This window comes from Pseudopipra pipra, chromosome 5, assembly GCF_036250125.1.
Source record: "Pseudopipra pipra isolate bDixPip1 chromosome 5, bDixPip1.hap1, whole genome shotgun sequence".
Taxonomy (NCBI): Eukaryota; Metazoa; Chordata; class Aves; order Passeriformes; family Pipridae; genus Pseudopipra; species Pseudopipra pipra.
Genome location: NC_087553.1, coordinates 13,235,290 through 13,259,832, shown reverse-complemented (window position 1 = coordinate 13,259,832; position 24,543 = coordinate 13,235,290). Strand labels below are relative to the sequence as shown.

Here is a 24,543-nt window from a genome sequence, read left to right as displayed (position 1 = left end):
CAAACCCTGGAGCCTGTACACAGAAATATGTGAATCCTGTGACCTACTGCTGATCCCTTTCAGTCTGCCATCTAACTATTCCTTGCTGCCTCAATCTGGTTCAAACCCCAAAGGCTATGATTGCAGTGGTAGTGAGGGGGGATGACACTCTGTCTTTTAATTTGGTTCTGAACCAGACCTGTTGCATGAAAGTTGCAGAAGGCAGAGCTCAAACAAAATCAGGCCCTGAAAGCATACGAGTTCAAGCCAAGACTCCAGTATCTCTTACCTCCTGGGACAGAAGATCTGGTGACTCTGTGACCTCTGATTCATATACATGTTGTTAGTCTTACTGAAATTCACCCTGTAGTTGCAAAGTACTCAGCACTCACTCTCTGTCCTATATGACTTTACAGAATTACTACAGGCAGACACAGCCTTGTTTTAAAAGGGAGAGGGGGAATAGCTGGATAAAGCAGACCAGCTTTTAGGTTCAGCTAATCCCCTTTCTTCAAGCCTGTCACCTAAATGAAAGATTCTGTCTCTCTGTATATATGCATTTGCACCGGGTACAGCTTTAATGCAGATGAGTTTGCAAGTGCCTTGTGAGGTATGAAGAAAGCAGTTTGCTCCTGATAGGAAAAAAAGTCAAAAGTTTTGAAAAAAATCACTGTGCATGAATTGTCAGCAAGTGCCCACTGACCACGGGGGAAAACAAAGATGAGAAAGTGATAGCCAAAACTGAAGAAAACAGAGTAGTAATGAAAGAGACACACCAGGGCAAACACACCATGGTTGGTGCCATCAGTGGAATCATAGAATGTTTGAATATCCTGAGTTGGAAGGGAGCCACGAGGATCATCAAGGTCCCTGCACAGGACAATCCCAAGAACCTCACCACATGCCTGAGAGCATTGCCCAAATGCTTCTTGAACTCTGTCAGGCTTGGTGCTGTGACCACTTCCCTGGGGAGCTTGTTCAGTGCCTAAACACCCTCTGAGTGAAGAACCTTTTTCTAATATCCAGCCTAAGCCTCCCTTGACACAACTTCAGGCCATTCCCTGGGGTCCTGTCACTGGTCACCACAGAGAAGAGGTGAGTGCCTGCCCCTCCACTTCACCTGGTGAGGAAGCTGTAGACTGCAATCAGGTCTCTCCTCTCAGTCTCCTCCAGGTTGAACAGACCAAGTGCCTTCAGCTACTCCTCATACAGCTTTCCCTCTAGACCCTTCAGCATCCTCATTGCTCTCATTTGAACACTCTATAATAGTTTTATATCTTTCCTATATTGTGGTGACCAAAACTGCACACAGTTGGTGGATATGACAAGTATTTTTATCATTGTCTAACTAAATCCACAGGCCACAGATGCTCACCATAAGAGGGGTGGCAGGTCTGGAGGGTGTCATGAGGACATAAGGAAGAGCATACTTCAGTTCATGTGTTGGCAGTATGATTGTCCTCTTTCTTCTCTTTATTCCACAGCGCCTTGTCTCCATGAATATGCCACTGAACAGTGATGGGACTGTCATGTTCAATGCCACTCTCTTTGCTTTGGTCAGAACAGCACTGAGGATCAAGACAGAAGGTAAGAAGCTTGCTGACTGCAAGGGTACAGAGGTAGCTGAGTGGTGTTCACACCAAAGTGTGCTGAGCTGGAGTAAACCAATAAGGATACCTTGTGCAAAATTATCCAAATTACTCATATGCAGCACATGGGACAAAAAGCAGTGTAAAGAGGTTTGGAGGAATAGTTTCTTCTGGGAAAGCACAGTGTTTCCTGTTACGTAGGAAGCTGATGCTGATCTCATTCTTCACAATGATCTAAAGGTTTAAAGTTTTAGATCAATGCTCAAACAGCTGCCAGGGGAAGGAAGAAGGGCAAAGAAGCCTCCTCCTTTGTACACTGTCTGCAGAGCTGGGCTGCTTTTCGACTGCTGCCACCACTGATCTTCCAGTCCAAGGGAGGCAAAAGAGCTTGGACTCAGGGGTCTCATCTCACTAAAACTCCTCCTGCGCTTCCATTAGCATGAGTTAACATTACATTGTAGGAACAGTGGTCTTTTAAAGACAGATGAGAAGTAAAGAGACTGTTAATAGCTTTGCACAGACAGCAGGTATAGTTGAGGAAAACAGACAAGATTTTGAGCTCAGCTTGTCATCTTTGTTGCACTCTGTCACCTGCTGTAATGAAAGATATTGGTCCTGAGTCAAAACTTGGTTTCAAGTATTAATGAGATGCTTTAAAAGAGCATGTAGGTCTATGATTCACACCTCTGCCTCAGTAATGGCTGCATTACATCTCAGGTATGGGAAAGCAGTGACCAGCAGAACCCTAGCTTACTGTGCCAGGATTATACACAGCTGAGACAAAAAACAGTGATAAAATTAAAAAACTATATTAAGGCTTTGAATATTGTGCTAAACAGAATTTGACTGTAGCTAAAGAAGCTCTCCTGAAGAAAAGCCATCTGCAAACCCTGTAAGATATCTCAGGTCTAACGAAACAGACACACAAAAAGGACTTAGTTTTCTTGTCTGAGTAGGATGCATCCTATTAAGAGAGCTACTGCCATGCAGAGCCCCGTGCAGCACACTGAGGAGCCTTAATGCTGGGGAGCAATAAGAAAAACTGCAGGAACCACACCTTTAGGAGGACAAGATACTGGTTTCATACACCTAGAGAGAGAAGAGAGCTTCAATTATATTACGTACATTTTAATGTACATAAATCAAGAAATAAAATTGAAGGTGACTCATTTGGAAGGAAACAGGTATGTAGAAGGAAAGGATATAAACCAAATCTGCTTCACTCACTCTCACGGGAGTAATGTGGCTTAATTAATGTCTCATTTAACTCAGAGCCCCTTGGAGGAACATGTAAAGTCTAAGTTCAGACAGTGTCATACAAGGCCTGTTATAGCCTATGCTGTTCTTCAGAGAATAAACATGTATATCCTGGGACAGTCCTCTGAGTCAAACAGCAAAAGCCTTGCACTTGCCTCTGGTGCCTTGTCAGAGCACTGTGCACACCCTCCAAGTCAGACTCTTGGTACCATGTGCAGGAGCTTGGTATCTGCTGAGAGGCAGGGATTGCATTAAGTAGTTCTTGAGAAGTGCTGCAAGCAGCCACAGGTCTTCAGATTGCCAGCTGCATCTTTACCACCAGTTATTTGTGATCCCCAAGCTGTAGTTTCCCATTAACTGACCTCTGTTCTCATTATATTCGACCTTCACTGGATCTGAATTAAAAAAGTGTTAGATGCAATTGTTGCTTTTTGGGATGAGGTAGCACCATGGATCTGGTTGTTTCTGGCTGTTGCCCACTATCAGTCAGTAACTGTCACTTTCCTACCCAGATATGAGTATGCACATTTAGGAAGAAGAGCTCTTGCTGTGAGGGGGCTTTAGCAACAGTCAGAGCATCTCTTGGCCCAAAACTTTCCACTACTGAAAAAGCTCTGATATTTTCCTCCTGAGGTTGCCATGCCAGACGTGAAATTGCTCCTCTGCAGGGTCTGCTTAGTTCCTGTCTCTGATGATTTTCACCCTGCAGGTAACCTGGAGCAAGCCAACGAAGAGCTGAGAGCAATAATTAAGAAAATCTGGAAGCGCACCAGCATGAAGCTGCTGGACCAGGTGGTGCCTCCTGCGGGTGGTGAGTGCAGGATCTTGTCCCAGTCTCTGAATCTCTCTGGTTTTTTCTCTCATCTGTCATGTCCTACTGCACCTTGTGATCATCAGGTGGAATATGGGGGGACAGGCTGTCTTCTACAAGCTGTTAACTGTATTTCATCAGGCTGAAATCTTTCCTGCCTATAGTATCATGAATATCCCATTCTTATGGCTGAGAAATCAGGGAAAGAAGAAAATGTGCATAAATAGGAGTTAGTGCATGGGCATCTAGTTAGCGCATAGTGAGGCCTTTACTGACCTTCCAGGTGGTTCCATGGGCTATAGCACAAAACAGCACTTGGCAGCAGATGCAGCAGATGCAGCCGAGTGCTGAACCTTGCTCGGCCTGCCCTGAAGACAGTGGACCATGTTTCACAGAATTTCCAGAGGGTTTGGAGAAGGGAGGAGAGTTACCTGGAGAAAAACATTTTGGCTGATTGATAGTTTTTATTGAGTGATAATACAGCAATGGCTGCATTTCAGGGTGGAGGTGATGGTTCCTGTTCGCTCACACCCACGTGAGGCACAAGCAGACAGAATTTCAGTGCAGAGAAGGGCCAGGTCAGGTCGAGGATGTATGATCAGTCAGATCATGTATTACCCCAGGCTGTCACAAGACAGCAGCATGCTTTGAGCCAGACTGGGAGGCTGCTGATATAACGAGATCCTTTGTGGTTAACCGATACCAGAGACTGCAAAGGTCAGATGTACTTCCCCGTAAACCGTATACATCCAGAGGTGCACAACTACAGGGGTTCTCTGCCAACAGAGACAATCTATCCAAATGCCACACGCACCTCTCCTCCTGACTACTTTACAGCAAGCTCTGGTTGTGGAGCAGTCCCTTCCTTCAGCTCTGTATCCTGGCGCCATGAAAAGCAGACGCGCCCTGCGGTGCCCAGTGTTCCTGCTGCGAATCCCAAGGCTCACAGTAGCACATACACTGTTGAAATCAGTTGCTTATTTGATTTGTTTTTTAACACCCCTTTGCAGATGACGAGGTGACCGTCGGGAAGTTCTACGCCACTTTCCTGATCCAGGAGTATTTCCGGAAGTTCAAGAAACGTAAAGAGCAGGGGCTGGTGGGAAAGCCCTCCCAGCGCAACGCGCTCTCCTTACAGGTGACAAGCGGGCACAGAACGGACCGGGGTGGTACAGTAGAGGCAGGTGACCCCATTTCCCTCTGGACCATTCTGGGGGCTGGATTGGGCTATCCCTACTGGAAGGGGGTTTGTAGACCCCTTGAATTATCATGCCACTCCTTTTGGGTGACTATGTATGTGCCGTGGGCCCACATCCCTTAGCTCTGGAAATGGAAGGCACAAGTGAGCTCTAACCACAGTTTATCAATCTGCTGGGAATATTTGAAATTTGGGATCCTTTCAGAGAACTGGTATGAAGCGTTCTACAGACATTTGCTTATTCGCACGTACCTTCTACCCTTTCTGAGGGTAGTCATTGTAACAGGGTCAGGGAGACCATGTTGCCAGGAGGCAAAACCAGTTAAAAAGCAAAAAGCATACCTGGATGCCAAGGCCATCCAATGGACAGGGCATCAGGCTCAAAGAACTGGGATCTGTTCACCTCTCTGCTACATGTTCACTAGGTGGACTACCAGCTATGTGAAAGAATGAGAAAGCCCCATTGACTGTACAAGCAGCACCATTTATGTCCATTGAGGGTACAGTGAGGAAGAAGGGTGACTCTGGAATTTTAGCAAGTTAAAAAGTGCTGTGATGTGGGCACAAATACAGAATGAGGTCTCAGTATACCCACAGCTTACTGCCCTGGATGGACTCCTTGGAACAGATTCCAGTCAGCGAGGGGTTTGAGGACTATCCAGGTCCAGATGCCAGAAGTTTAGCTATTAAATCCATATTTAAGCTTCTGATTAAAAAGAAGAGATTTTCAGAGGCACCAGAGTACATGGTTCAGCTGGAACTGTGACTGCTCAAGGGCTTCTGGTTGTGGATCTGAGAACCTAGAGTTGAAAGCACAAAGACCTGCTTAGTCAAGCCTGTGGATTTATGTCTGTGTCCTGTTGTGATGAAGCCAGGGGACTAGCAACAAACATTCCTGGCCTGTATTGCTAAGAGTTTCTCCCTCTCTAAGCTGGAGATGAAAGAACAGAATTTGTTGGTGTTTTTCTAGGAGCTGGGGATGCTATGCTAAGTAAAAGGGCTTCACAGAGCTTAGGAAGAAATGGCAATGCAGTTATTTCTCCCATATCCACTCGGAGATATGAAGCTCTATAGTTTGCTGTTTTGCAGGCTGGTCTGCGCACACTCCACGACATTGGCCCAGAGATCCGACGAGCAATTTCTGGAGACCTGACAGCTGAGGAAGAGTTAGATAAGGCCATGAAAGAAGCTGTCTCTGCTGCCTCTGAAGATGATATCTTCCGGGTAGGTGCTGAACAAGTTTGTGAGTTGAGACTAGGCCAGTAGCTGAGCTCAGAAAGCTACATTCTCTTTTATGCATTCTGCATTTCATCTGGGTCTTCCTTCTTGTTTTGTAGGTCCTACTAGAAAACAGCATAGTGAACCTAGGAGGCCAGGTCCTGAGATGTTTGCACAGTTTTATCCCAATTTCTTCTCTCTTTGTCTCAAAGGAAACTCCTCAGTGGAAGTTTCCCTCACAAAATCTAAATTAAAGAACAGATCCGTTAAACCATCTCACAGTCTGCAGAGCAGCAGCCAGGCACACTTTAGTGTTTTTGTCCACTCTTTTCTGTGGCACAAGTAGCATCCTTCCAAAAAGTACATCAGAACCCAATAGAGCTCTTATAGAAGGAGGAAATTTTCTGAGCAAGTTACCTAAATCTTTTCTTTCTTATTTCATTCCTATTTCTTGTAATTGTCTCCTCTGGTAATTTTTCCTCCCTCTTGATGTTTTCCTCCTTTCCTTACAGAAAGATGCTGCCAGTCCTTTTCATTACTCACCACCTAAACAGTACATAACTGGCTCACTAAATTTTTCATCATTTCTTCCTCCAGGTGATTAATAGTTTCTGATGCTCTTCTCAAATTCCCTCTCATGTCTGAATGTTCCTTCGCAACTGCACTGGGAAAACCAGACAGGAGCTACCTGGTTCTTGCATTCCTACCCAGTCCTGCTGTTCCAGGACTGGTGGGAGGTGTAGAGACACCTTTGCCTCACCTATACACTTGGCCAGTCCTCTGAAATATAGTAGAAAGCTAAAGTTTTCACAGCCTGTGTGTACCTAGTCTCTGTGACAGAGAAGTCCACACAGCGCCTTCTCGAAGAGAGAACACCATGAACAGTTTGGTTCTCACTTTTTTTTTTCCAAGAACAGGCTAAGCAGGAAACACCAGGGCCCTTGCACATCTTCTCACTCACAAAGGGAAAATCATTTCTGTTTTTCTGACAGAGAGCTGGAGGCTTGTTTGGAAACCATGTCAGCTACTACCAAAGTGATGGCAGGAGTGCATTCCCCCAGACATTTACCACCCAGCGACCTCTGCACATCAATAAGTCTGGCAACAACCACGGAGATACCGAGTCTCCATCTCATGAGAAGCTGGTGGACTCCACCTTCACTCCCAGCAGCTACTCATCTTCAGGCTCCAATGCCAACATCAACAATGCCAACAACACTGCCCTGTGCCGCTTCCCCAGCCCACCCACCTACCCCAGCACTGTCAGCACAGTGGAAGGCCATGGGACCCCCTTGTCACCCACAATATGTGTGCAGGAGGCTCCTTGGAAACTACCATCCAAAAGGTGAGTTTCATAGCAGAGTAAGTCAAGGGACTGGGTATAGGAATGTGCATGCAAACACCAGGGCACTGCTGCCCAGCTGAAGTCACCCTCAGCCATTGCCCAGCTTGCAGCCTGGATTGAGCCTTCTGGTTCTCCACTTGTGCCAAAGCCCACAGTGCAACAGATATGCATCAGTCGAGCACTGCAAAGCAGAAGCACTCTTACTGATCAACTCACTTGTTTTGTTTGGGCTTTATCATGAAGAAACCTTTGTAAGAACCAAAAGGAGCCTTATTTATCCCTCCTTCACCACAGGGAGGAGTTTTATCAACTGGTAGCTGAAGGACACTGCAATTCATTTCTTAATCGCCCAGTAGGGAGCTTTGTGGAAGTCAGTGGTTTTCCATTCAGTGGGTCACATCCCTACAGAGGTCACCAAAAGCATTCTGGGGGAGGGAGGCAAGGTTTTCAGAAATGTAATACTGTGCAACACAAAGAAAATCCCGTTCTCTGGACAGTTCTCAGGCTCTCTACACACAGGTGTCTAATACGAAAGGAGGATCATTTTTATCAGAGGGGGATTTCAGTAACATTAGGAAGGAGCTGGAATTTATTTTTTCAGTGCAGAGAGTGGGCAGTGGAAAAAGGTGGACAAATGCTGCCCCTGGAAAGGACAGAATAGGACAATAAGACAGAGGAAATTCAGTGGGTGCAGAATTGCCCAAGTATAGAGTCCCAGGGTTTTTCTATTTCATGCCTTCCCGAGGGAGGCCACAGGAGTTGCACAACACGTGTTACCACGTGCCCTCCTCCTTTGCTGACTTGTGCTGATGTGACACTGCTAACGTGGTGTTCTTTTCTCTCCTTGCTTCCTTGGGCACCTTGCTTGAATTAGGACACATTACTACGAAACACTGGGACGGTATGTGTTCTCCATAATGTCTAATGCTGTCTGGGTGTAAGACTCATTGCTCATCCTGTTGAAAGTCCAAATTCCCATTAATGCTGAATACAGGCTCTTCTTTTTGGTGTCAGTAGGGCTGAAAGAGAGGTAGTGATCACCATGACAGCTCCAGAAAATGCTCTTAACACAGGACAGGTAGTGATTCATGGACAGTTTCTAGCTGTTTACTAAATTTGGGGGTTTTTTAGAGTTTCTAGCTGGGCTTACACATCTATGCACTCTCTCACCATGGCATAGTGAAGTACACCCTGGCATGTGCATACAAAAATTCTGTATGGTTTTGGCTAAACACAGACTGTTGAGCAGGAGATGCCATGTACTGAATTTTTTCCTCTCTGCACCTTAGCAGTTTTACTTGCCTCCCATTTAAGGAGGGAGGTCGCTCCAGCACAGTCCTACAAGCTCTCTGAGCCTACAGGCTCCCTTATACCTTGCATACACACATTTTTCCGATGCTTTTTGCTTAGACCAGATGACAAAATAATGTTTCCTCTCAAGTCCCTGAAAGATGAAACAAAAACCTGCCACACTGCTCTTTCCTGCAATTGCTAGTAAGAAACTGAGATTTTCTCCAATACCTTCATATCAGTACCTCAAAAATTCAAGCTACCTTCAGATTTTAGTTTACTCCTCAGAAAACACAAAGTCCAAATGAAGTGAAATATGAGTGCCCAAATGTGAAACAGAGGGACAGAGAGGAGGCAAGCAGGGAATTAAGGGCTGTTACACCTAAGGGTCTGAACAGATCCTACTGAATTCAGTAGAAGCACTCTGCAGTTAGTGATGAGGAAAAAAGGGACCAAAAGTGAAAAAGGCAGCAGGGAATGAGAGTGTGAACAGGAGGCAGAGGGCAGAGGTGGTGCAGAGTAAGGGATTTGGGAGGCAGACACCAGACATCACAGAGCTGAGAGGGTTACTGTGAGTGTCTAGGAGGCTTCTCTGAAATCCATAACCAAGGCTTTTGTAACAAAAGCCCATCTGAGATTTTACTTTGAATTCAGGTGAGGTATAATCTTTGTACATGTGGTCAGTGTGATGTGCACAATAATAGAGTTCATGTAGTCACAGATGACAATAATACGTTTACAGTATTGTTCAGCATTGATTTAAGAAACTCGTCCTCTGACAGAGGACACTGACAAAGGTTGTTGCTTTGTATTTGTGAACTCTGTAGCTCTGTTCAGTCATTGATTTTTCTATGATGGCTCTTCAGCATTATTATAAACTGAGACAGATGGAGCCTGTCATTCTTGTCTTTACAACAGGTTGTCTTTAACATCTCCATATCTTGACTTGTCTTTTTTTGCTCATTAGCTCCAGTTCCAGAGACAGCCAGCTGGCAATTGTTTGCCAAGAGGAAGTGTCTCAGGATGAGACTTATGATGAAAATTTGAATGAAGACATTGAGTACTGTAGTGAACCAAGTCTGCTCTCTACCGAAATGTGAGCTTTGCAGCTTTAGTCAAGGTGTTTGGGTGGTTCTTTGACTAAGGGGGAGAGGTGGGAAGAGGTGACCTTTTTCAATTTATGGGATAAGGTCAGAACCTGCAGTTCAGCCCTAGAAGTAACACTGAAAAGAATATCTTTCACCTAGGATTTTCCTTCTTCTCTGAATGAGGCATCTGGATCTGCAGGGCCTTTCTCCACATTCCCTTCTACCACCTGATGTTCCCAAATCTCATTTTCAGAGGGGTTCTCAGTCTCATAGTTGTTACTGCTCCTGGACCAGTTATAGCTTGAAGCTAGCTCACTATTGCATCCTTCTGCTAGCATGACCTTCCTGGCTTCCTTGCTGGGAGAGGAGTTATTCTGTCCAATATCAGCTGCTTTTCTAAGTCACTCTGTTCTCCTTTCCAGGCTTGCATACCAAGATGATGAAAACAGACAACTCACTCCACCAGAAAACAGCAAAGGAGAGGACACCCGGCACTCTCCGAAGAAAGGGTTTCTGTGCTCCTCAGCACTAGGTAACCTCCCAGCAGGACACAGGGGCTGTGCTCTCCTCTGCCTTGATGGAGTCTCCCATCTCGCTGGGGGACTCCCAGCCTGTGTGGGCATAGGGGTTGCTGTTTGCTGCCTTTAGCTTGTTAGACCAGGAATCCCCCAGTGTGCAGATGATCCTGGTCACGCACATGACTGTGCTGACTTCACGCTCTCAGTCAGTAGATGAACCTGTGGCTGTTTGGATAGTCCATGTGATCTGTTTGATAAAGCCTGCCTGAAAATTAGAGGAGTTTATTTGAGCACTGTGGACTCTCCAAACAGTCACCAGGGAGTCACTGAATGGGCTAGCCTTGAATATACAGTGTTCTGGTCTGCATGTATTCAGCAAGGAGAGGTTGTCTCTGTTGTCTGCTACCAGGAACACAGTGAATTACTGATTAATTTAACACAACACAAATTACCTACTGTGATTGTACCTGGAGATTTTCAAGTGCTTGAGCCTGTAAACTACACTGTCAGGTGAAATCCGTGAATCACAAATTTTATGAAAGTGAAATCCATGAATCACAAGATTTTATGAAAGTATCAAGACAAATGTAAGAGTCTGTTAGAAAATGAACTCTTCTAGCTACAACATTTTTCAGCCTTTCTCCTGGGTATTGGTGTGGAGAACAAGGATATTGCAGGGAGAAACCGAAAATAATCATGTGTATAAAATATACTTTATATATAAAATAACAGTGACAGGCTAGGTAGTGTAATGTCTAAAGTGAGGCTACTGAGTCTTCACTCAAATCCTTCAGGATGCTTGTACAATTGAGTGTTCTAAAAGCATTCACTTTATTTCAAATCTTAAAATATTAGGCAAGAGCAATTCCTATCTGTAAGGCAGTCAGTCCTTGATACAATGCTTCATTAACTACATCCTAGTGAATATTTATACAGTGATGTTAAACTCATTTTACTAATTGGTTTTTTTCTCTAGAAAGAGAAAATACTTTTAACCTGCATTGTAACATTCATTCTCTGGGTTATAATGCAACTCCTCCCAACCAAAGTCCTCTCCAACCTCTGAGAGGACTTTTTCTCAACAAATCAATATTATAGATACATCCTATTTTCAGAATTCTAATTATCTTTCCTTCTTTAGAAAAATGTCATCAGGATCAAGAAGTCCCCAAAATACTTTAGTGTGCCATGCAGTGTGTCATGCACTAAATCTTTAATATGGGATTTATTTGCTATTCTCCGGAAGTAAAGCCTTTGCACTTTTTCATAAACATACTTTGCAGTACTCTTCAATCTTTAATAGGGAGAACTTCTCTTATTTAGAGAAATAAAGTTTAATTTTATAGCAAGTAAACAATGTGTCTGTTTCACCAGTTCCCCCTAAAATCTTTTTTTTTCTCAAGAGAAAAAAAAAAGCTTTTTTCTCTTCCCTTCTTTCCAAACTTTGAAAATGTCTCGTGTCTAAGTCACCTCCCGTTCACTAGTAAATTCATCATTGATTAATTCACTTGCACTTGACCTTGCTATAGACACAGTCTCATAAACTGTGGTATGTCTGGCAGCTAGGGGACACAGATCACATGCAAGCAGGAGGCCAGTGTCACCTGAGCAGCCTGACATCCCCTTCTGCATGTTGTGTACAGCCAGGCACAGCACCAGAGCCTCAGCTGCCATCATCAATCCTGACAGGGGCTTTGTCTGGACCAGAGAGGTCTGAGAACACTTCCACTGTTCAAGAGGGAAATCAACTGCGTGTGTTTTAAAAGAGGAAAAATAAAAATCATTTTTCAGAATTTTATCTGAAGGTAGTGTGGGTTGGTTCACAATGCCTCACTGCTTTTTGCAGACACATGTGCTCTGGAAAGGGCAAGGTGTCGAGGGAAAGTGGACAGAGCTGAAAGTGAGGGTGTCTTTGCTGTATCTCCAGTGGGACTGCACTAAAGGAAATGGAAAAGAGATTACCTGTAGTGTGTTATGAGTGATGGACACAGTTGTGTGTGATTGCTGTTTCAGGTCGAAGGGCATCTTTTCACTTAGAGTGTTTGAAAAGACAGAAGAACCAGGGCGTGGATGTCTCGCAGAAGACAGTTCTGCCTTTGCATCTGGTACATCATCAGGTAGGTGTTAATGACCACAAAGGGTCGCCCAGCAATGAAACTGAAACCCTACTACCTGCAGTGCCTCCCCAGTGCATCCCAAACAACTTTTTAAAAGCCATTTGGGATAGTTTCTCACCCACATCAATGATCCGGTTTTTAGAAATCAGATTTGCCATCATGCTCATTCCTGCTTTCAGGATTTTTATCATTCCCAGAAGAATGCTACAGGAATATGTCCTTTGCAGTCAGCAGAGTTATCGTTTTCTGATGTCAGTAAAAGAATAAAATAAAATACTAGCTAAAAGATAAAAATAGCTACCCAAATTGCATGCTGCAGCGCAATTACACTGGCTTTGATGGTAGTGTGCATATGAATAAAATGTGCAGAGTCTACTTTCATGTTAATTAAAGGTAACCAGTAACTGTAATTAATCATTTTAAAACATAGTCTGATTACATGTCATTAATCAGCTTCTCAAGCCCATTGTAACTGTGTTCAGCAGCCTAGCAAATGTATGCTTAGGCACGTACCTAGATGATTAGCCAGCTGTCATACTCCAAAGCAGATTTGTGTCTTTTATTTTGATGATGCCACTTTTTGTCACCATAAAAGAAACAGGTGCAGATGGTAGTGCCAGCCTTGCAAGGGTGGTGTCCTGCTCCATGCAGTTCCCTGGGGCAGGGCAGAATGGCCTTGTCACCTCCTTTGCTGCCACAGGGGTACAAAATGCTACACAGCAGGGCTGGGAGAAGTGAGAAGTTAGAGCAGAGGAGTGAGAGGTGAGTATGTTTGAGGTTCCCTGGCTTTTCTCACCTCCACTCCCAGAGAGTTATCCTTCAATACTCAAGTTCCAGAAGGCAGTAGTCTGCAGAGAGTTACAGCTGTGGCAGGGGCAATCAGAAAATTCCTTGGAGCAAGGAGGACTGGGCAGGAAACAGCTTCCCACATTCAACACAGCAGCAACAGCCCTCCTGAGACTTCCTGCCCTCCCATGGCAGTCCAGGCAGAGGGAACACGTGCCTCCCACCCTCTCAGCCCACCCAGCTGGCAGAATCACCTCCCTCCAACCCATATAAATAGGATGGAGCTACTTCATCCCTCCTCATCCCCCCACAAAAACCTAGAGGGATGGGGCACTGTCCACCCAAGTGTCACTCAGCCAGACTGAGGGGCTACCCTGCAATAGGCATCTGGCCTCCAGCTGACAACATTCAGTAGTGTTCACATGTGTACAAAAATGTCAGCCTACAACAGTGCTTAAAACAAGAACATGAGAGTGGACAGGTTGCCTCTGCTAAGTGTAATAGATTCTGTTGCTGTGAATGCCTGAAGAGGTATTATCATGAAATACTTGTCCATCACAATATGTAAATGTATGCAGCTGAAGCTCAAAGCAGTCCATAAGAGCTTCTTTCAGCTTCCTCAGCATCTTATATTTTTGATAAAACACTTTGTTATATGTTTCTGCCAATAAGTTGAAAAATTGGTTGTGTTGTTCTTCCTGACAGGTCTATGTCTCTCCTTGAAGACCTGGCAGTTTAAGGGATGTGCTGAGGCCATCATAGCCTGCAGGGCATGACTTATACAGAAGAATTTCTAAGGGCTTTCTTCCTCATTGATATCTGATAGGAGTCTGATATCTAATTCCTGGGAAAATCTTGGTGAACCCTGTAGGTGACTAATAATTAATTCTTTTTTTAATCTGTCACTGAAGTCATCAGCACAGCATAGTTATCAGTTCCCAAGGATTTCAGGGGCAGATGGGCAGAGTTCACTTAACGTTAGATAGCTTAAAATTAGCTCTCTAGTTTAAATTGGTCAGTTCAGTCCCACTGTGGTCAACAACGGGAAGGAGCACCTCCAAAGGACAAGTTTAAGTCTTGTAAAAGTCTTAGAGAGTATTTTCAGAGAGAGCATTTTCAGGCAGGGATTGAAGAGACAAGAGGCTTGCCAGTGTCTCTCTACACAGCTTAGACTACATGGAGCCTTCAGATAGCTGAAGCTGGGTAAGACTAACCCCAGACTGAACAAAGAGATTTTCTGCAACACAATCCACATCCTCTCGCATTTTCCATGCATTTATTTAATTGTTCATACTGGGCTGCAGTGAGCTCTGTGAGATGAGCTTATGACTCTGGCAGTATTGCTTTTAGAACAAGGAGGCAGTCACCATGAATAAGGCATCACATCAGCCCTGTGCAGCATGGGGCTGCTTGAGAAATTTTTTATAAAAGGCTGGATGACTCAGAGGTGGTGTAAATTATTACAGGAAGGACTTGAATGGCTGACAGTATATTGATCCTCCCACCAACACCAGATGCCTTAAAATCCAGTGGTGGATTTAAAGTCATTGCCAACTGCAGACACATGTAAAATTCACATGTGGTATCTGTTCAGGTTCCTCAGTAGACACTTAGAGAAAACACAGCAACTGGCAGTAAAAGCTCACGGTACGTGTGGTGGCAGTGGTGGGAAAATGAATTGCTGTATCATCCCCTGGAGAAGAGGTGGTTTCAGGCAAGGCTGTGGGGAGCTGGGCTGCATCCCTCCTGTCAGTACCATGGCTCCAAGGCCAAAGAACTGCAGTTGTGAAAGCTTTCAGTCTGGTTCTTGGCACTAGCACAGGGCACACCATTTCAAGGAAAACGAGTTTGCAGCAAACATCCAAACCCATCAAGGAGCTGGCAGCTGTTTTCACAAGCCTCGAGACTCTCCAGGCCTTTCTTGGGGAGTTTCTCCAGAACCAACTCCTTCCAGCCCTGCTGCCGAGTGCAAGCTCTCACTCATCTTGCTCCTCCTCTGTCCACAGGCGTTAGCAGTGGCCGGCCTGAGTCCCCTGCTCCAGCGAAGCCATTCCCCCACCATGTTCTCCCGGCTGTGTGCTACGCCCCCCGCCACCCCCTGCAACCGTGGCTGGCAGCAACAGACCATCCCGACCCTGCGCCTCGACGGGGCAGAGTCCACTGAGAAGCTCAACAGCAGCTTCCCGTCGGTGCACTGCGGCTCCCGGTTCCCTGACAGCACCGGCTGCAGCAGCCCCAGGAGAGCCAGGCCAGTGTCCCTCACCGTCCCCAGCCCGACCGCCGGGAGCAGCAGGCAGTTCCACGGCAGCGCCAGCAGCCTGGTGGAAGCGGTAAGACTGCAGAGTCACAAAGGACACTGTTGTCAAGGCCGGCTAGAAACAGGGCCCATGGAAGAGCAGGGCAACAGATACGTTGCTGCCCACAATGCCAAGAGTAGGAGAGCCCATCTCCAAGCAGCATAAATGGGAGATGGACCTCTGGGGAAAACACAGCAGTGGAAGAGGGTTGTGTTAGAGGCGTGACAGGGTTGACGGTGCAGAGTACTAACGTGTGTCTTTGTTTCTGGTTCCATGCCTGCTTTTGAAGGTCTTGATTTCGGAAGGACTGATGCAGTTTGCTCAAGATCCAAAGTTCATTGAGGTCACAACCCAGGAGCTCGCAGACGCCTGCGACATGACGATAGAAGAGATGGAAAATGCAGCAGACAACATTCTCAATGGTAACAGCAAGCAGAGCCCCAATGGCAACCTCTTGCCTTTTGCTAACTGCAGGGACCCAGGGCAGGACAGTGCAGGAGAGGAAGAGGAAGAGGTGCAGAACCCGGATTGTAGAATAAGTCAGGAGGAGCTCAAGGACAGCAGGATTTATATCAGCAGCCTGTAGTTGCCAGGGCTGGAAGCGATGCTGGTTTTTTATTTGTTTCAATGTTCCTAATGGGTTTGTTTCAGAAGTGCCTCACTGTTCTCGTGACCTGGAGTAACCGGAACAGCGTTCTTCATTCATTTCTGTTGGGACGAGTCGCAGAGTTGGGTGGTGTAAGAAAGCTTTTCAGGAGCGGATATAACCCCAGCACGTGTCCATGAAGGAAGAGTGAGGAGGAGGAGGAAGAGGAGGAGAGCAAGCTCCCTCTTTTTTTCAGTCCCTGCACAAGGAACGACAACTGCCTCCGGAGCACGAAGGGGAACCTCAGCTTCCTGTGGATGGCCCTAGCCAAAAGGACCCTGCGCCAAACGGGTGTCTTTCGACTTTGCTTGTAAAAATCATTTTGCACATATTCTGTATGAGCCTCACCGTCTCCATAAAGCCAAGGCCCTTTGATTCGGAAGGAGAGGAAGACTTCTGCTGTGGATTCCCATGCCGCGAGGGGGAGGAGGAAGCAGGAGAAGCGCAGGGGTGCCCGAGGGGCAGGCGGCAGAGCTGCCCAGCCCCGCCGAGACTCCCAGGCAGTGGTCCCTGCCAACCAATCCGAGTGCAGGCAGCCACTCCTGCCGACCAATCAGAGCTCGGGCAGTCACCTGCCAGCTAATCCGAGCTCAGGCAGCCTCCTGCTGGCCAATCAGAGCTCAGACAGCCAGCCATGCCAGCCAATGGGAGCGCCGCCTCTGCAGCGGGGCGGAGCCGACCTGCCCCACCCATGCTGAGGTGGTGGTGGTGGGCTCGTGTAGATCCCTTCTTGTTTTGCGGTTTGATATTTCCTTGAAAGCATGTTGCAGTTTTTATTTTGACCTTTTTTTCTTTTTTTTTCTTTTTTTTTTTTTTTTTTTGAGGGAGAAGGGAGTGTTTACAGTGTTTTGTAATCACCTACCTTTTTTGGTTTGGTTTATTTTCACCTTTGCAAATGTTAAATTGGTTTGATCATGTTGTATTATTTAAACTGGGGTGGGGGGTCTCCATTGAAATTTGGTAGAAGTATAACGATAATAGACGAGTTTTACCAACCATTATGTACACCAAGAATTTGTAATTTTATTTACTAGTAACTGAAACCTTTTTTTGTTGTTGTTTTATAATTTAAAGATAGTAGGCAATGCACTTGATATAGTCTTGCACATTTGAGTGATTGATTTGGGTTCTTTTTAGTGCTAAGTATATCTGTGAGTGTGGGAGCAATACGGGGCGAGTGTGCGTGCGCGCGCGTGTGTGTGTGTAAGTGCATGCAGCTCTCCACATCCTGGTTTGAGCTGCAGGAGATCTGTATCTGGGGCCATTTGAATGCAAAAACAAACCACTGTCTCTGCTTTTGAAAAAGGGAATCAGTAACTTTGCATTTTCTGTTCCACAAGATATGCAAAAACAATGCAATAATATTAATTTTAAAAATAAAATTGTAAGTTGTGTTGGCATTAAAACTGTATAGAAAAAAAAATTGCGGGGGTGGGGGGAACTAAAAAAAAAAAAAAACCCAGAAGGCGTTACGCTTCAATATATTCCGTGTGATGTTTTATTGCATTGATAATGTTTCTGTTGAAGAAACCGTTATACTTGAATTCAGGTCAGTTTCAGTATTTTTCAAATATTTTTTTAAAATGAATTGCAATTGTGCCAAGCAAAGATAATGAATTGAATTAAGTTTGTTTAAAAAAAAAAAGAAAAAAAAGAATCACTTCTTGTATATTTTGCTGCATGTCAAGTGAATCATTTCGTATTTGGAATGTGCCAAGCTTTACCTTTGAACTTTTAAGTGCTTTTCTACGTGTGGTTGGGGAAAGGGGTACTATTTTTTTTTTTCCTTTTTTAATTTGTACAATGAACAAAGTGTACCTGGTGTAAGTAACTATTCTGCAATCCACTGACAGGTTGAACGTTACTGATTTTGCATATCTTGTGTTCATTTTCCTTCTTCCTCACCCCCTTTTAACATGCACGATGACTTTATTGGTAGAGAATCTTTCTTCCCTAGACTGGGACATTTTATTCAGGCTTTATTTTCTTTCCTTTTGCTCAATTTCTGTAAAGGTCTCATCCCACTCAAGGGTGGCAAGACCCCCAAGCCCATTTGGCAGATCCATCCTACATAGTCAGCTGGCACCAGCAATTCAAGGAGCGGGGGGGAAAAATCTGCTTTCAAAATTATTTAATTAGATAGCTGACCCTGCTCAATTATAGCAGGGTGCTGGGATAAGAAATGCAAGAATCAGAATAGTTAGCAAAGTAAAGTTGTCTGACTCTGTCCTGAACTGAAAGCAGAGGGTAAGCAAGGGAGAGAGCTCTGGATCTTTATTTCCTAATAAATTCTCCTGAATTGCTGAGACTGGTCAAGATGCAGATGCTGAGTCACTTTTGAGTGTTCCTATGCATAGTCTCAGTCCTCTTCCCAGACTTCAGTGGATGGGTCAGATTCTAAGTCCCAAAACATCTGACAGCACAGCGTGTCCCAGGCAGATTTCCTGACTAGTGAGTATGAAACTGTCTTTTCTCGCATTGATACTCAGCCCTAACCCATGAGAGAGGCTGAAAAAAAACAGGCATGTATTGTTAGATTTTTTGCAACTGATTTTTGTCCAGACTACTGCTGTTTTTTCTCCCTTCTCAAGAAGGTTCACAAATTTGCAGATCAGTGCTGAGTTAGGCGGTGTGATCTGACTCAGAGCTAAACTTCCATTCAAATCTTGAGCTTCTGCAGATGTCCGAGAACACCATTTATTGCATACGTTGATTACATTATTTTTGTAATGCTCTCATTTTTCTTCTTGATTCTCTGGGGCATAAAGGAGAAATACCAAAGGGTGTTTTTGACAATGCACTTTTTGAACTGGCCAGTATCAGCTTAAGATACCTTCAGAAAAAAACCACGTATGTTTAAACTAGAGAAATACAAATCCATTTGTACAACCATCTGTCATCAAAGTCGTAATTCAAGACTTCCCCGGAGAAAGTAACCAGCTGATGTCGGTCACTCTCACTTTTTCCATCCCTTGTGCCCGTATCAAGATGGGCACACAAGTGTGTCTCCCTTTGAGTTTGTTGCTGCTAGTGCTGATATGCTCCAAAGGTACTTGAAAGAAAAGAATGCTGTGCCTGGCAGTGTAAGGGCTCCCTGTCTCATTTTCTTCCACTAGAAAGTCCATCTGACTCTCCCAGTCGGAGACAGAAGGTCTTCTCTGCTCCTGACAAACAGAACACTTATCTGAATTAGTGGTGACAAAGGGCATTTTGGATGCTTGGCAGCCTGTGTCATCTTTGAGGACTTTTCTTGATGGGAAGGAAAACGGCGGAAAGGATTATGCCCCACACATTCCTGGTGAAAGCTGCGACTCCCTCAAGGGTCAGAGCCTACAATGCCCAGGGGAAACTCTGCTCTGTCCTAGGTCCTGCAGAGTGGAAAATGTATGGCTAGCAGAAAATGCAGATGGCTTTTGCAGTTTGAGGGGCAGGTGTTAAATTTAGTAATTGCTGGTGCCAGCTGTGCAAATTTCTCTTTCTGGGGAGGGCGGCATTTTTATTTATTTTTTTTTCATTTGAGGTACTTCCAATGTGCACATTGTGACAGGCCTGAGCAAAGAGCTACTGCCTCCTTCAAGTGAGGCAGAGTCTGGGGGACAGTGGGAAGGAGGGGGCAGGTTTAGTTCCTGGAGTGTTTTCCTGCGTATGGGAGTGGATGGTGGGTACGTACAATCACTGTGCTGTGGGTGGAAGCTTTGAAGGAACCGATGGCTGAGGAGTGGCATGGAAGGAAAGGAAAGAAAGGGGAAAAGAAAACAAATCTGCTGTTTGCCTGAGCCTCTCTGACTTGCAAGAGTACACTGCAGACTAAAGACATTTCTTCTAAAACAACAAACCTCCTCCCTGTATCACTCCTGCTCATTAGTCCAGACAGTACTGGGCCAGCCACACCAGGTGCATTTCTTTTTTTCTTCCTTATTTCTGTGTGGCTGACTTGATGGGAAGGAAAGTGGAACTCACGATCCAGAGCTGGAGTTTCAATACCCACAGACCTTTTGTGCATCATCTGCCTCTTCAGCTGGACATGTGGACGATGATGGTGTAGATGCTGCTGCTACTGCAGGGGTCCCGCCTGGTTTATTACCCTGCCCACCACACCCCAGCACGGAGGGACAGCCAGAGAGGCGCCATGTACAGAATCGCATCTATTTCTGCTTTGTTTTCTGACTCAGAACCCTGCCCCGATGACTACGACAACAATGACAACAACAACAACAACAAAGAAAGGGCAAATGCATTTTTTACATTTCTTGATAATTTCCAAAGCAATGTATCATTGCTTTCTTTAGACTGACGCCAATATAACAGTTGTATGGGTCTCAGCCAGGCTCCTGTGTCTTTTCTGCCTGATAGTTTCAGATTGCTCTATGGAATGTATGCGCTTTGCACACAGACACAATCATACGGGGTAGCGGCACCACGAGCCCGTGGGGTTGCTCACCTGAGTCACAGATGAAGTTGGAGGCCTTGCTTCGTATGTGTAGATGAGAAACCCTGACCCACTGGTCCAGTGAGCTGAAGTGAAGCAGCCCTGCTGGGACAGAACTGAGTATCCTAAGATATATGCATGGTCCTGTCGTGACTGTCCCCATGGCAGGGGCAGGGTGGGGGACAGGAACACTGAATGGGGAATTTGGAGCACAGCCAATATAAAATAAGTAGAATCCAGTTGGGGTTTCTCGTAGTGGTGAGATTTTATCAGTTCCCATAATGAAAACTGTAGTGCATATAACGAAAACATTCCAGGCCATCAGAAGCCCCCGTTCCCATCTTGCTAACATGGAGGCTGGAGGGCACTAGAGGCCACAGAGGTTTTATTGACACAAAGAATGTGGAAAACAGAACTGGGCCCTGAAAAATTTAATTATGTTTTCCCCCCATTTATTTTCTTTTTCAAAGAAGTCTTAACAAATATAATTCTCAGTAGCTGCACAGGGTTTCTTTTTTTCTTCTTCTGAATGCTGCAAAGTTTTTAAAGTTTTATTCCGTAAGCAAGCCCAGGAATCCAGAAGGTTTCCAGTGGGATCTCAGTCTATGGAGCTTTTATCCCTGTTCCTGCTTTGTTTCTGGACAGCTGAAACCACTATGGCCTTGCTGCTAGAGCACTCTGAGGTGGGGAGGGGGGGGTGAGGGCAGAAGGACAGCAAGAGACATGTCCTGTACTGAAAACAGATTGGGCTCCAATTGCTCTCAGAGAAGTCAGTAGCATCACACTGGAATGGAAAAAAAAAACAAAAACAAAAACCTCTTCTGATACAAACTTTAGTGTTCTAGTTAAATCCTCCATTCTTCCTCTGCCCCTTATGGGGAGCTTAGCTGTTAACACTTGAGCATAAAAAACAGGCCTTCTTTAGGGGCACAGGGCTCGACTCAGTTGCCTAAATGTGGCGTCTCCTGTCGCTTGAGACACCCTACAGTACCCTGTCGGGTCTGCAGCAGCTGGTTCAGAAAGGCACAACTCTGCCCCAGGCAGGGCTGGTGTCACAGCCACCAGCCCCAGAGGATGGCAGAGATCTCAGGTGGCCGGAGACAATTAGGCAACTTAATCAAGTCCCTTTCTAAAGGGCTAATTGAGAGGAGCAGCACCTATGACTGATGTAATGAGGGAATCTTCATTAGCATTACCAAGGGCTTAGTTAGGCAGGACCAGGAGCTTGTCTGCACACTCCCATGCCGTTGTTTTTCTACCCCAAGTCAGGCACGCAGCCTCCACTCCGACAGGCTGACGTTCACAGCGCTCTGCCCAGCCCTTACCTTAGGCCAGGTTTAGCGGCTGCATCCCAGGCCCAGTGGAGCAGGGGCAAGCCCAGGCGAGAGCAGGCATCACTCCACCCGACAACGAATTTTCCTGCCAGCGTTCAAACAGCCCCTTTCCAAAGCTTTATCCTATTCAAGACAGACCCACAAACTCAGACACCATTTGCTAGCCTCATAATTTGGATGAAGAAATACCTGTGTTTTTCTGTTAGCTCTTTCCCCAAACAGGCTTTTAGTATTTTAAGCATCCTGAGTCAGTCTGCTCCCATCTCAAGCACCTAGGTAGACTGGCAGCCAATACTATCTAAATATCATCAACTTTATGATTGCTCATAGAAATGATTGTTTCAAGCTTATTCAGTCTTGACAGTTTGAATGTGGGAAGATTTTGTAGGAGGAGGAGTGAGATTGTAAATATCTCTTTGACAAACATTGCTGCATCACACACAAAAAAATAAAAAGGGGAGATACTTATAAAACTGCCTTAAAAATCAATTCTGAATGATGACATCTCCCTCCAAACAATTGCCGCTTGATAGAGCAAGGAATGAGTCACTTTGGGTGAATTCTGGCAAGAAGTGGTTGGAATCTAGTCCTGTTTCAGGAGTGAAAGTAATTTAGGAGCTGATCTCTCACTCAGTCTGAATTCACATCAGCACAGATGACTGAGCACTGCAGGATCAAACCAGTTTAGGGTCTGGGGGGTGCTGTATCTGGCCTGCACCTGCATGGTTTGGGTGTGGCCCGGCAAGGTACCGGTGTTTCCCAGTGACTTCAGGGAAGATGGGGTTCCTCAGCACCTCTTAAGTTCAGGCCCTGGAGCACCATTTCCTGCTCTGATCATCAGCTATAAATGTTGATAAATATAAGTGTTTTGCCTTCATTTGAATTGCCCAGAGCTGTAAAATGACCTCTCTCAAGTATAAATCAGCCCAGATATAAACCTCCTCTCCCACTCTTCCCTACACTCCCTGCCCACCCTCCCAGCCCTCCCTTGCATCTCCACCCAAGCCCTTCCCTGTCTCAATTCTTTACCTCCTGCCACAATTTTATATCTAGTTTTCATGAACCCACAGAAATGCTTTTGTAAATAATGCTGTACAGTTTGTAACCGTCATGTAAGCCTGTCATCAGTGCCAGAGTCCGTCTTGCCCTCTCGCACGTTTTAAAATCAACAGAGGAAAGTTAGAGTGAGTGGCCCGCCAGTGAGCTATAGGGTCATCTCTGTGTGGGACAAATGTATATTCCTGTAAGATTGCATTTTTATCTAAGGAATGATGTTATTTTAAAATTGCTAATAAATTTCTAAACAATGTCCAGATTTGTTTAATATTGTAAATGTTATCAAAACTCATTTTGACGTTGCTCCCTTCTCCCAGCAGTGGCTGAAAAATAAGACGGATTCCTGCAGCCCTTTATTTCCCATCGGCAGCCCTGCTGCCAATCATGTGTTCCCACCTGTATTTAAGGGGCTGCAGAACAGTCTTGACAGTCACAGCCTGCCTTGATAAACAGTAACTTAGGAAATCCAACCGCTCTCTGTGCTGTTGTCACCACAGAAATTCTGCCATGTCACGATGTCCAACGTGTGACTCATGCATAACCACACATTTAACATTTTCTCTACTGGGTTCCTTTTTACCAAGCACATGCAACTAAAAAACCAAATGCCCGCAGCTTAAATATGGTGTAATTAGTCCATACATAAGCCATGAAGCTAATGGGATGATAACAAGTAACATACCATGCATGTACTTTTCGATTGAACAGATTTGTTCTACCACGGTTATCAAGCAATTACGCCGCAGTGCCAGCTGAGCACTGCCTTTCTGTCATAGCACTGTAAATCACAGTGTGCTCAGCCCAAGTACAGCAGTATAAGACTGAGTAAAATAATGCCTAAAGAAAAAAGAACGTGGGGTTTTTTTCAGTTACGTATATATATATATATATTATTCCCCCTGACTCACACACAGCTATCAGAACTGCAGGCTTTGCTTTTAGTGGTGGCACAAAAGGCTAAAACTCAGGAGTTGATGAAAACCTGTGGATGTCATCAGTGCTGGATGTTGGAATGGCAGAACGATCACCAGCAGAAATCTCGTTATCTGCAGGCTCAGGCTGGCCATCAGTCAGACATTTGCCACAAAACCATATGAAAGTGCCGTGGCTGCTGGCCAAAGCCCAGCAAACAGTTCAACTTTGCTAAAAAACACCCTGAGCTGGAAATTCGGTGGAGCTCCCTGGGGCTGGGCTACAGCTCTGTGTGACACCACGAGGTGAAAACCATGGCAAAAAAACGGGTGAAAGCGGCTGTGGGCGTGTTGCAGTGTGAAGAACAGCGCGAAACCTCGAGTGGAGCCCGTGAGACAGCTGAAAAGGGGGGAGAGTCAGGAATGAGTAACAGGTTTCACAGCCCCCTGTGAAGTGGTCGCATTTAGAACAGCCCCCGGACAGGAAAAGCACAGCATACACCTATACTGCATTTTATTCAGCAGCTGCACACTGCTGCTGGTGTCAGCTTTTAATGCTCATGGCATCTACCCGAAGCCAGAGGCGAGCACCGGGAGTTTCACCTCAGCGTGAAGAACTTCTTCGGGGGGGGCAGAGCCCTGGCACAGGCTGCCCAGGGAGGTCGTGGAGTCTC

At 45.4% G+C, this 24,543-nt stretch overlaps 1 protein-coding gene across 25 annotated transcripts in view; it reads left to right on the top strand.

Annotated features, from left to right (window-relative positions):
* CACNA1C (calcium voltage-gated channel subunit alpha1 C) overlaps positions 1-23,211 on the top strand; it is a 480,151-nt gene extending 456,940 nt beyond the window's left edge. For 14 of the 25 annotated variants that reach the window (XM_064654535.1, XM_064654526.1, XM_064654536.1 and 11 more), the window contains 11 exons: positions 1,464-1,566; positions 3,535-3,636; positions 4,647-4,774; positions 5,909-6,058; positions 7,045-7,397; positions 8,272-8,298; positions 9,655-9,783; positions 10,198-10,307; positions 12,307-12,410; positions 15,203-15,526; positions 15,783-23,211. In XM_064654535.1, the coding sequence (XP_064510605.1) occupies positions 1,464-1,566; positions 3,535-3,636; positions 4,647-4,774; positions 5,909-6,058; positions 7,045-7,397; positions 8,272-8,298; positions 9,655-9,783; positions 10,198-10,307; positions 12,307-12,410; positions 15,203-15,526; positions 15,783-16,079 (1,827 nt within the window). In that variant the 3' untranslated portion in view covers positions 16,080-23,211. The remainder of the gene's footprint in view (positions 1-1,463; positions 1,567-3,534; positions 3,637-4,646; positions 4,775-5,908; positions 6,059-7,044; positions 7,398-8,271; positions 8,299-9,654; positions 9,784-10,197; positions 10,308-12,306; positions 12,411-15,202; positions 15,527-15,782) is intronic. The other 11 variants (XM_064654541.1, XM_064654531.1, XM_064654532.1 and 8 more) reach the window with 3 other exon arrangements.
* Positions 23,212-24,543: the final 1,332 nt, after the last annotated feature.